The 12953-nt window shown below is 40.5% G+C and overlaps 1 protein-coding gene and 1 long non-coding RNA gene across 3 annotated transcripts in view; one reads left to right on the top strand and one right to left on the bottom strand.

Moving 5' to 3' along the window:
- LOC128859794 (E3 ubiquitin-protein ligase listerin) overlaps positions 1–12953 on the bottom strand; it is a 45951-nt gene that overhangs the window by 29744 nt on the left and 3254 nt on the right. For both annotated transcript variants that reach the window (XM_054096879.1, XM_054096880.1), the window contains exon 2: positions 5118–5872. In XM_054096879.1, coding sequence (XP_053952854.1) covers positions 5118–5872 — 755 coding nt within the window. The remainder of the gene's footprint in view (positions 1–5117; positions 5873–12953) is intronic.
- On the top strand, positions 7256–8339 carry LOC128859796 (uncharacterized). The gene is made up of 3 exons (XR_008454191.1): positions 7256–7541; positions 7606–7703; positions 8017–8339. It is a non-coding gene; the product is annotated as an uncharacterized LOC128859796 (long non-coding RNA).

Below are 12953 nucleotides of genomic sequence, written 5' to 3'. Positions count from 1 at the left end.
TCCCGCGGTAATTGGCACAGATTCTAGAATCACCCTTCTTATGGATTGGGCAGAGCACACTTAAATTCCAATCGGCAGGCATGCTTTCATCCGACGATATTTTGCATAGGAGCTGATGCATGCACCTTACCAGCTCCTCGCCGCCATGTTTGAATAGCTCAGCCGGCAGTCCGTCGGCGCCCGCGGCTTTGTTGTTCTTTAGCCGTGATATTGCTATTCTCACCTCGTCATGGTCGGGTAACGGAACGATAATTCCGTCGTCAACGATTGGGGTATCGGGATCTGCACTTTCTCTATGACATGCGCAGCTGTCACTGTTTAACAGGTTCGAGAAGTGTTCCCTCCATAATTTAAGATTGCTCTGTACGTCAGTCACCAGATCACCGTCTTTGTTCTTACAGGAAAACGCCCCGGTCTTAAAACCTTCTGTAAGCCGCCGAACTTTCTGGTAGAATTTTCGGGCGTTGTTCCTATTGGCCAGCATCTCAAGCTCCTCGCACTCACGTATTTCGGCCTCACGTTTCTTCTGTCGGATAATACGTCTCTCTTCCTTTTTCAGTTCTCTGTAGCGATCCCACATGGCTCGCGTTGCGCCCGATCGCAGCGTGGCTCTATAGGCGGCATCTTTTCTTTCGGCGACAGCATGACATTCCTCGTCGTACCAATTGTTTTTTCGGGCTCGCCGGAATCCGATTTCTTCTTCGGCGGCGGTACGTAGGGAACGAGAAATGTTGCTCCATTGCTCGCGCATGCCGGTGTGTTGGGCAGTGCTCTCCGAGAGCAGGAGTGAGAGTCGAGTGGCGAATCTTCTGGCTGTCTGTTGTGATTGCAGCTTTTCGATGTCGAACATTCTTTGCGTAGGTAGATGTACGTTTTTTGCTGCACAGAGGCGTGTGCGCAATTTGGCTGCAACAAGGTAATGATCCGAGTCGATGTTGGCTCCTCGGATCGTACGTACATCTAATACACTAGAAGCGTGTCTTCCATCTATCACAACATGATCGATCTGGTTTCGCGTTTTTCGATCAGGGGACAGCCAGGTAGCTTGGTGTATCTTTTTATGCTGGAATCTGGTGCTGCAGACTACCATGTTTCGGGCCCCGGCGAAGTCGATCAGCCTCTGTCCGTTACCGGATGTTTCGTTGTGCAGGCTGAATTTTCCGACTGTGGGACCAAAAATTCCCTCCTTGCCCACCCTGGCGTTGAAGTCGCCAAGCACGATTTTTATGTCGTGGCGGGGGCAGCGCTCATAGGAACGTTCCAAGCGCTCATAGAAAGAATCCTTGGTCGCATCGTCCTTCTCTTCCGTCGGGGCGTAGGCGCAAATTAGCGAGATGTTAAAAAATCGCGCTTTGATGCGGATTATTGCGAGACGCTCGTTCACCGGAGTGAACGACAGTACTTGGCGACGAAGTCTCTCTCCCACAACAAATCCGACACCGAATTTGCGCTCCTTTACATGGCAGCTGTAGTAGACGTCGCAAGGTCCTAGGTTTTTCTTACCTTGCCCCGTCCATCGCATCTCTTGGATGGCAGTGATGTCAGCCTTTACTCTCACGAGGACATCAACCAGCCGGGCAGAGGCACCTTCCCCATTAAGGGACCGGACATTCCAGGTGCATGCCCTCAAATCGTATTCCTTATTTCGTTTGCAGGGGTCGTCATCAGTGTTGGAAGTTCTCATCCGAGGCTTTGTTGCTGTTTTCATTGGGGGGGGGGGCTTTTTAAGTGGCGGGTCCCAAACCCAGCGCACAACCAGCTATGCTGGGATGCTTCGCCTTCTCACGTTAGCTCACTCCCGAACGGGTGTTCGGAAGCTAACCAGAGGATACGTGGGCTAATCCCGGACGTTGTGAGCTGCTTGAACCATATGTAGAAGAATCGTCCTGGCCACTCCCAAGTGAATGGCGATCAGTAACTTTCCCCACTTGCGTGGACTTCTACAAATGGAACCATCCTCCTAAAAAGCAATAGTTAAGGCAGCAAAAAATAAGTAAGTTTTGTTTATTTTTTTATAAATTTGAACTTACTTAACTTTCTTTTCGGAAAATTCACGAAATACAACGGATACGTGCAAAGGATAAAGTGGAAAAAGGTAAATATTGTATTGGGTTATACTCGTATTTACTTTTTAAATAGATAGAGAATAAAGATTTTTTAAATTTTCCCTCTCTTTGAGCAACTGGAAGAAGCTTCACGTAGGTAAAATTCGAGCAAAAACAGCTGGTTACTTTTTACAGTTTCGTATGTAATAAAATTTGCCAAATAACAACGATCGTAGAATACAAAAATAGAAGGCCAAGGAAAAAACTTACCAAAAATAATTTTTGTTACTAGTGTAAATTTTATTACTACTCTAGAATAGACCTGTGTGAAAGTTTTGCAAAGTTGTACATGGAAGTTGGTTCTATGAAATAGACTATGGAAAATAGATCGGCAAGAGCTTCTAGATTAATTAGTAGGAATCGTTCGCGTACTAGATCAAATTTTCGAGATTTGCCATTGACTGCCAAGGGACGACCACTTAAAACAAAAAACTTTTTTTATCAATTGGTGTTTCATGCCCGGAGTTTCGAAACCGGATACTACCGAATGACGAAAGCTTTAAGTTAATGAAATGTATATTAAACAAATGCAAAAGTTCATAGGTATGGTAAATTACTTCCATAGATATGTACCAAGGCGAGCGGAACGAAAGAGCCATAATTTTATTCCCATGGCAGCAGGTTTTATGTTACCAGAATGACTCAGGGTTTTCCCGACCCCAGGCAATTAGCCCTGTCTAGTGAACCGCATATCATATCTTTCTGGGTATCTTATAATTAAAATTCGATTCGTTTTTGTACGTGTCGACAGCAGTAAAGTGGGATTAAAAACCTACATATGAAGGACCATATAAAGTCATTGAAAAACACCCAAAATATTTCAAAATACAGATACACAACACATTTAAGAATATATCAGTTGACAGAATTAATTAAGTATTTATAGGGAATAATTTCAAGAACATTCCGAAAAAGCGAGTTACTTTCTGTTTAGTTTAAATATATAATTTTTTTTTGTTATTGAACTAAACTATTAGGTTGGGGAATAAGTTCGTACCGTTTTTATATTTTCTTTTATTTGTTTGCTGTTTGGCAAAGGGTAAATATTCATTCGATTGAACTCTTTCTGGACTACAAAATTATGTTATTTGTATTTTTGATTTATTTTGTTTTTTATTAGTTTTGAGGCTTAGAAATGGAATACCCAGGAAGGCAAAAATCAACATTTTCGACACCTGCTCTTCTTTGCTTTTCACCGAAGTCAAAAAGCTGTCGAAGCAGCCCGGGACATTTGCGATGTGTATGGAGAAGGTGTCATAAGCGAGTCTACAGCACGGTATGGTTTGCAAAGTTCAAAAATGGCGACTTTAACGTCGATGACACGTGCCACGTCCTGCAGCCAAAGGCCTTCGGAATTCGAATTCTTCATCCAAAGAAGATAATAAGGATATGTGTTAGGAGGGCATGGTGCACTGGAAAATGCTCGAAAAGAATGGCACGGTCAACAAGGGGCTCCACATTGCTCAGCTACACCGCGTGAATGAGGCTATTCGAATGAAAATACCTGATCGACATGGTCAAACCATACTCCTGCACGACAACGCCAAGCCTCATGTTGCACAAGTCGTCAAAGCCGCAGTCCAAGAGCTCGAATGGCAGGTTCTTGAGTATCCGCCGTATTTTCCGAAAATTTCCGCTTACCGATTACCGCTCCCGGTCAAACCATATGAACGGGATTAATTGTGATAACAAAGAGGTCCTTAAAAACTAGCTCAATATCTTCTTTGACACCAGACCAGGCGATTTTTGGCGGAACGACATCAAGAAATTTGTCGAGAGGTGGGACGATGTTGTAAACAGCAACGGCGATATAATTATTGTTGTTTGTTTAAATAAGTCTTTGGTAAAAACGCTACGAACTTATTCCCCGACCCAATAATTATTGTTGAATTTATTCGTATAATCAAAATGTAAATGAAGGAATTTTGTAATAATGATGAAAATTTTTACTGGATGACCTAGTAAAACAGTTATTTTTGCACAAATCTATTCTTTTATTTCTGTATTATCACAAAAAAAAAAACATAATAAATAACAATTCAATATCTACTTATACAGTTATAAGGAATTCGAAAATGTCGAAAATGGGATGTTTTTTTAATATATTGAGAACTTAAAATGATAACACAAAACAGAAAAATTGTTGGAAATTAGATTTTTTTTTATTACAATCAATACTTCAAGAGTTGTTGGTTTGTCGGCATAAACCTGACTTAACATAGCCCCATAAACAATAATTCAGAAACATTAGATCGCACGAACGAGAGAGCCAGTGAACATTATCACTTCTGGATAGAAAGTTGTCACCAAATTTATTTTGCAATAAATCGATTGTCTGGCGAATGTTTAGCTCATTAATTTTTGGAAACAAAAATTCAGTCAAAAAGGCTTGATAGCGTTCGCCATTCACCGTAACGGCAGCGCCTTTCTCCTTTAGAAGGAAATAAGAACCGATGTTGCCGTTGTTAGATGTAATGGTGACTCGTTAACGGCTTGAGGATTGTCTTCGCTCCATATACGCCAATTTTGCTTATCGACGTAGCCATTTAGCCAGAAATGAGCTTCATCACTAAACGCAATTCTTCGATAAAAATGGTCATCTTTGGTCAGTTTCAAATGAGCCAATCAGCAAAAATGCAAGGCAAACGGTGGTCAATTGGCTTCAATTCTTGCACCAGCAGTATTTCATACGCACGTAAGTCAAGAACCTTACTTAAAATTTTCCACTTAGTCGAAGCACAAAGGCCACCAAGTTAAGAACGACGACGAATCCACATTTCGACAGATGACACGATGACGGTTAGAAACCTCAATTTGAGGAGATTTTCGAAATGAATGCAATATGCTCGTCCTTCAATTTGGAGCTTTAGACAAAAGAACAATATTTTAAGCCTGGGTTTTAGACCTAAACACATTTATTTATTTAACATGTTTTTAAATTTGTTGTTAAATAAAGGTCGTCCTTAAAAATGTAAAAAATATAAAAAAATTATATAATAGTTTCTTACCAACCTTATTATTTTAGGGCCACGCTTTCCACAGCTCCAAAAATTTGAATGCCCGAGAATAGAACGAATTATAATATACGATTGTGAAGATAACTTTACAGTCTTGGTGTGTTCAGTAAAAAAGGAAAGCATCTCAAGGTTCCCGAATATTTTGGCAATACTGCTATCTTCCGTTTTTTCGCCTTCCGATATCTTTGACGATTTCGAAAGATTATTATATACATGTTCCAAAATCTCTAACTGACAATGCAAGCACACTTCTTGAATGCGATTTAATTTTACATTGAAAATATCATTGAAGCTTGATCGAGCAATAATAGCAGCAGGAGCATGATTGTCAAATTGAGAAAATAGCCAAACTGGCACCAACTGTTTCAGATAAGGAGCCATTGTGCGTTTACATTTCGATGCCAGAATTTTCTGTACCTCCTGTGTTAACTCACGCACATTATGTGTTGGATCGTTGGCAAGACTCGGGTAAATTTTAGACCAAGATGGTAAAATTTGTACCACATCTTCGAGACTTGCATAATTTATATCTTTTATCAATTCTTCTAATCCCTTTTTTTTGGTAATAGGGTCCTTTTTATTAAGTTTACGAATCACAATGAGGAGATTTACTCTGGTTCCGCCCTCATTCGGAGAGTTATCGCTGAACTCCGTTATTTTAAAAGACCCGAGTTTTTTTTGAATTTGTGTTGGAAAGCAAAACGACTCTTGACTACTCAGCAACTCCGCACTACGACTACTGCTTGATGGCTGAAATAATATAAAATATTTTTTTATTTATATTATATGTAAGAGTAATAATTATAAATAACCAATCATAACAACACCCCTGGCTACTAAGGCCTTCGGCTCGAGATTTATACTTATAAAGCTGTTTTAGATATAATTTACATTAAATATGAAGAACTTGGTGTTATGTCGGATGGAAGGTAGCAATAAGTTTATATACAGTGCACTCGCGGTAACTCGAATAGCCGCTAAGTCGAACGACGTGCTAACTCGAACACATTTTTTTCCCTATTGACTAGTTTGTAACTCGAACAATATTAAAGCGCTATAACTCGAACAAAAAAACAAATTTATTTATACACACATTCTTTTCAAACATGTACATTTTGTACATACATACATATGTAATAGTATATGTATATAAATTATATGTATACTAGTGTATTGTCCATATGAATATTTCGACGTTAATATCCCGTTAGTTTTCTGGGAACAACATCTTGCATTGACCAAATTGCTTTAAATTTGTCATTTGTAGTGTATCAGTGCATGTGAGTAATGGATCGTAAAAGGTTGAAGTGTTTAACATTAAAAGAGAGGGCTGAAGTCCTTAACAAAATTAAACGTGGATGTAGTGTTACTTCTCTAGCGAAGGAATATGGGGTAGCCAAGTCCACCATAAGTCTTATAAAAAAGAAAGACAAGGCAATTTTAAAAGCAGTAAACAACACGTTTTTGGGTCCTGGGAAGAGGAGAACTTTAAAAGCTTCTGAGTTTCCTAAAATGAAAGCCGCTTTATACAAATGGTTTCTGTCCCAAAGAAAAAAGAATTACCCAATAAGTGGACTCATCTTGAAAGAACATAACATGAAAAACATAATTTACAGGTCGAATTTACGCTTTATGATGTTAACAAATGGAATGATGGTGCCGAATTTACCGACACAGAAGTAATAATTGAAACTAGTGATTCTGAGTCTGAGTTTAACAACACAACTGAGACATGTGAGCGGATATCATCTGAGGAGGCAGTTAGCTCTATCAATAATGTAATTCAGTGGGCCACAACTGAACAAGTAAGCCCCGCAAAGGTTAACACTCTTCAATTGCTGCGTGAAAAAGTCATATTCAACATTGCTGCAGGCAAGAAAAGACAAACACACATTACAACTTTCTTTTCGGCCTAACTTTTCTGTTAAAGCTGACTTTTTTTGTGTAACTGACACAAAGACTGCCAAATATTTGATGAAAAATATTGAAACGAATTAATTATTTTAAACATATTCATGTTCATATCCATATGTAAATAAATAAATAAATTTAATTGAAAAAAATCGATATCGATGACTGTTTTTTTAACATAGCACACTCAATTGATAAGTCGAACAAATTCGATAAATCGAACAGCGCCTGTTTTAATTAGTTCGAGTTATCGCGAGTGCACTGTATTTATATTTTATGCGGATTATTTTTATGCGATTTTGATTTTGTGCGTTTTGTATTTCATCCAAAAATTTCTTGCAAACACATATGTATGTACATATAGAATTATTTAGGAAGAGATGGTTTTAATACCTTCAGCCATGATGATAAAGAAACTTCGCAGAAAGTCGTTTTCTAATTAATGACCCCAATTCTTAACGAGTCTTTAAATTACAACGTGAGCTGCAGAACTGCAAGAGTGGATATCGTGAGTTATATAAAAACTTAATAGAATTATCATCGCAAAGTTTAATTATTGATTACATTGTCAGAAAAGAAAGAGCTACACAGAACGAGAATAAAGTTTGTGAAAATCCATAGTCTTTACCGCAAATATTTCTTGCAGAGAGAGACTCTTCTGATAACGAAGGTGATTTATATGAATTTATTTCAAACATTCGAAGTAAATTATTAAGCAGCCTATTTTTTTTATTTCTACAAACTGTTTTATGCGGTTTTAAGTTAATTTTAATTCGGTGTTTTGGTTTTATGCGATTTTAAAAATTACAGTATCCCTACTTCTACAAGGCATTAAATTTTTTTTTTTAATATTTTTTAATGCACATTTTCTATTTCCGCTTTTCTGTGAAACGTATCCCCGCATGAAACGTGACCTTACAGTATTTAGTTAACACTTGAAATTTTAGGAAAACGTTAATATTATCTGAGTTAGCTAATTTCAGATGCTCAGAGGGGTTGCTGTTGCCAAGAACAGTACGGACTTGGCTTAGTCCAAGGCATCCGTCCAGGAGATGTTGCACTGATAAATCTGGTCTATATTATTTAATTTGTAGTAGTGCTAATAGATGTCCGAAATCATGCGTGAATTTGCTGTGTGCTTTATTCTCACGCTCATCAGCGACTTGGTTGCCTTTGGATCCAGCATGACCAGGAACCTACATAATTTTTATTGCATCTTTTTTTTCTCTTGTAAATAATATTGTTACAATCGGGAACCAACTGGCAAAAATAGTGAACGAGAGGCGACAGCAGATAGTGAGACAGTGCACGCTTACGAAATAAAGTAAAGTAAATGTGTTGCAATCAAATTTTTGTGTTTTATTCAACAATCCAGTGATCGAACTGGTGTCAGAAGTGGGATTGAATTAAGGCCAAAGATCAGGATCATGAAAATGTCAAAGATGAGCGAACTAAAAATTCGCAGGTGTCACAGATGTCAGCCGAGTTTTCGTTCAAGTTAGATGCGCAATTGCAAAAACAGGATACACGTATATCCAAGTTAAGAGCTGAGAAGGCACATAAGACGTCGCAACTGGAAACGATTGAGGCCGAAGTAGATGCGGTGAAGGCTCGCCTCTGTGAATTGCAATTGAATCGTCTGAATATGTTAACCAGTGATCCAAAAGTAAAAGCACCATCCTTCGACGGCACTGTACAAATCACTAAGGTACTGCAGACAAAGTTGCTGCATTGGTTGTCTCGCTCAAGGGTTCTGCCGCCGAAGTACTGCAAACAGTTCTAGAAGCCGATTGGGGTAACTACGAGAGTCTGATGGCAGCAATAGAGAGATGTTGCGGGAGTGACCACAGGCAACAAATGTTTCAGGTGAAACTGAAAAATCGCTATCAGAAAGCAAATGAGAGCTTGCTGGAATACGCGACAGATATTGAGCGGTTGACATATTTGACGTGTGCGAAAGAAACAGCAGACTTCGTTGAGCAGATATAGTGCCAGGCATTCATAAGAGTTGTACGAGATCCGGACACGAAACGGACAGCATACTTAACTCCGAAAAAGACGTTTGTTGAAACAATGTCATTTGCGCTGACACAGGAAACAGCAGATCTCTTGAGCAGCCAGTGTACAAAATCCATCGGGTTGACGTTGAAGAGCCCACCTCGAAGGAGGAAACCACGAGGAAAGTAATAGGGGAGTCCTTTCCTCAGTTTACACGAAGAAGTTCAGATTTAGTGTTACAACTGCGGCAAGACCGTACACATGGCCCGTAAGTGCAGTATACCATGCAGCCAACCGAAGACGAATTCAGGAGGAAAAATGGGAAGCGCTGAAACTCACAATGGCGCTCCCGATACACAGCAGGCGTTAAACTAAAACGAACCAGTTAAGGGGCAAAAACTGGTTCCCACAACTAAATGACCCGTAGTCTCTATCTCGCAAATTGGACGGAAAAGCAACAACTTGATGATAAGGGGAACTGTAAATGGTCGATTCCTGATGCTTACTCTAGACACAGGTGCAACGAACTCGATCATCCGGTCAAATTTTGTAAAGGGTAATGTGGAACCACTGGTTGGCTACAAGCTCCAGACAGCTACAGGAGAACTAACTACGATTTCCAGAAAGGTAGTTTGCGAAGACGTTATTGGAGCTTTGCCAGAAGTTCACATATTTTTATTTGCTGAAATCACGGATGAAGTAATAATTGACGTAGATTTCATGCAGTTGCACGGTTTTACGTTGGACTTGGGTAAAGTAATCTGAAGGAATTCCACAATGGGTCAAATAGTGGTCATCCGGCTTTCACTAAAACGCTGGAGAAGATTAAGCAGCGGTTTTACTGGGTAAATTGAGAATCACTAGCCGAATGGATTCGAGTGTATGGCAGCGAAAGCACCAAAAGAGAGAATTCGTGGAAGATTACAGCAACACAACGCGGGATCACCATTTGAATTAGTGGGCATGTAACAAATATGTGCTCCTTGCTATGGATACTTTAGTAAGTAGCCAGATGTGTACGCTCCATCAAACCAAGAGGCCAAACCCATTACTGAGGTTTTGGTGAAGAATTGGGGCACTAGGATTGGAGTACCTATTGAGTTGCATTCAGACCAAGGAAAGGACCGAAATGGGATGGAATGGTCGAATAATCAACCCGACTCCGAAGAAGCACTTGCAAACAAAAGGTAGTTGGAAAGTGCTAACGAAATTAGGAAAAACAAGTCAGATAAAGGACCTATTTGATCGTGTTGTGAGCTCCGAAGTATTTAGCGAAGATAATTTGGTAGTTCTTTATAATCCGCAAAGAAAGAAAGGGGCTTCTGCAAAACTGCAAGCATTCTGAGATGGTCCGTATAAAGTGATTAAAAGGTTAATATTAATAAACCCTGTCCGTGCGATATTGTTACTGCTCGTCTTTGTCTAGCTCATCTAACGGTAGACCCAGAAAACTTGCTGTTTCGACAGGTTCGGTCCAGAGGTAAGTAGATTTGTCGGGTTATGTGAAAAGGTGGTTAATGTTGTGCGGTGTGCCTTCACATGTTGGACATATATTGGGTTTGTCGGGTTCGATTCTGGATAAGTAGGAGTTTAGCCTGCTACAGTACCGCGGAACTCGCGGGCAGCTAAAGCTCTTCGTTTGCAATAGGTGGTGGTTGGATTCCAATGACGGCATTCAGAGGTCCGGAGCTTAGGAAGGTTGTAAGTGTCTCCCGATGAATGTCGTTTAGTGTTTGTCTGTATACTGTCCGGTCCAGTAGTAGTAAATGTTGTTTGTAGCAGCAATACTAAATCCTGTCATTGTAGTGTAAATCACCAGTCATCTTCATCTAACTCATCTAAAGGTAGGCCCAAGAAACTTGCTGTTTCGACAGCTTGCGTCCAGAGGGAGTGAGGTGTTAGATGAGTGGGTTTGGTGGGGCATGTGAAAAGGTAATTAGTGTCGTGCGGGGTGCCTTTACCCGCAGGGCATATGTTTGGTATGTCGGGGTCAATTCTGGATAAGTAGGAGTTTAACTTGCTACAATATTCAAAACGTAATTGTGCCAAGGTAACGCGGGTCTCTCGGGGGGAAACTAGAGCTCTTCATCTGCTGTAGGTGGTGGCATCCCGATGAATGTTGTTTACTGTTTGTCTAAACTGTGCCTGGTCCAGTAGTTGTCTGTTCGTTGTGTCCGGAATCTCGTCGGGCGTAATTGAGGAGGTGCATCCTGACATGCCTGAGAGGCGGCTCTGAGTCAAGCAGGTGTCTATATGGGTGAAACCTGCCGTAACACCCTAGCAGAAACTTTTTGCAGAGTAGTTTGTTGTGCTCCTTTACAGGTAGCATCTGTGCCTCGAAGGTGTTAAAGAGGGGAGATCAGGAAACAACTCATCGCTGTCCGAAGCGCAGTGTTTTGGCAAGTCTGGAGCTTTATCCACTGCGTGTCACTACTTCTAGACGACCAGACAGGCGCCGCGTAGTTTAGAACCAGCCGGTCAATTGCCTTAAATGTCAATAGCAACATTTCTTTGGCTTTGCCCCAAGTGCTGTCGGCTAGCGATTTGAGGACCTTGTTGCTATTTTGGACTTTAGTGTCAATTACGGTTGTGTGCGCAGAGAAGGAGAGCAAACTGTCAAAGGTTACACCCAAAATTTTGGGATTGTTAACAGTCGGAATTGGTGTGTTACCGACTTTTACCTTGAGTTGGAGTTTAACCTCCTTTATTCAGGTGATAAAGAGGTTCGTCGTGGACTATGTGGGGGAAAGTTGTAGATTCGTCGCAGTGAAAGAGCGGAAAAGATTGGTGAGGTAATCGTTCACTTTGGCGCACAGGCCATCGATGCCATTGCCCGACGCCATTTATGTACAATCGTCAGGGTAGAAAACCAGGGAGACTCCCTCTGGTGGTTGGGGGAGCTTCGATATTGACCAGCAAGGGTGAAGGGATCACAAAGGCAACCACTTTCTGGACAACCATTATAGCCTAATCTAATCTTAGGGTGATTCCTCCATTTGTGGAACAACATCAAGACGCACACCACAAATAGGAGGAGGAGCTCGGCCAAACACCCAGAAAGGGTGTATGCGCCAATTATACCTTCTGCTCAAATGTGAACGAGACGTTATCAATAAAACGGTCCGCGGATGACATATGGCAAAAATAAATTTTTTGTTTTTTGGTAGGACTGTTATAAGCTTACATGGCAAATTTCAGCGTGATATGTCACATAGTTTGTTTTCTGTGCTACTGTAAATAAGTCAAGCTCGGATGTGTTCTTCGAATTTAACGATGGAAATTCAAGTTGAACAAAGAATTTGTTTGAAATTTTGTTATTCCAACAAAATTTCGGCTTCAGACGCCTTAAAAATGTTGCAAACAACCTATGGCGACTCTGCTCTATCGCGTGCACGTGTTTTCCAGTGGTACAAATCGTTCAAAGAGGGCCGTACATCGGTTGAAAACTTGCCTCATGAACGTCGTCCAGCAACATCAGTAAACGAAGAAAACATCGGAAAAGTAAAGGAAATTGTGCTTGAAAATCGTACAAATCGCAAAATCGGTTAACGCTGAATATTATTTAGACGTTTTAAAGCGTTTGCGCGGGAACATTCGTCTTAAAAGGAAGAATTTGTGGGACAAGTCATGGTTCTTGCATCACGATAATTCACCAGCTCACACATCACGTCTTGTTCGCGATTATTTGAACAAAAATAATGTTAATATCGTTCCGCAAGCACCGTATTCGCCTGATATGGCTCCATGTGACTTTTTCCTGTTTCCCAAGCTCAAGTTGCCGCTCCGTGGAAAACATTTTGAGACAATTGAAGTCATAAAAGAGAATTCGAAGAACACACTCGAGCTTGACTTGTTGTACAGTAGCACAGAAAACAAACTATGTGACATATCACGCTGAAATTTGCCATGTAAGCTTATAACA

The sequence above is a fragment of the Anastrepha ludens genome, chromosome 4, assembly GCF_028408465.1.
Source record: "Anastrepha ludens isolate Willacy chromosome 4, idAnaLude1.1, whole genome shotgun sequence".
NCBI classification, from domain to species: Eukaryota; Metazoa; Arthropoda; class Insecta; order Diptera; family Tephritidae; genus Anastrepha; species Anastrepha ludens.
This window is presented reverse-complemented; position numbering and strand designations above follow the sequence as displayed.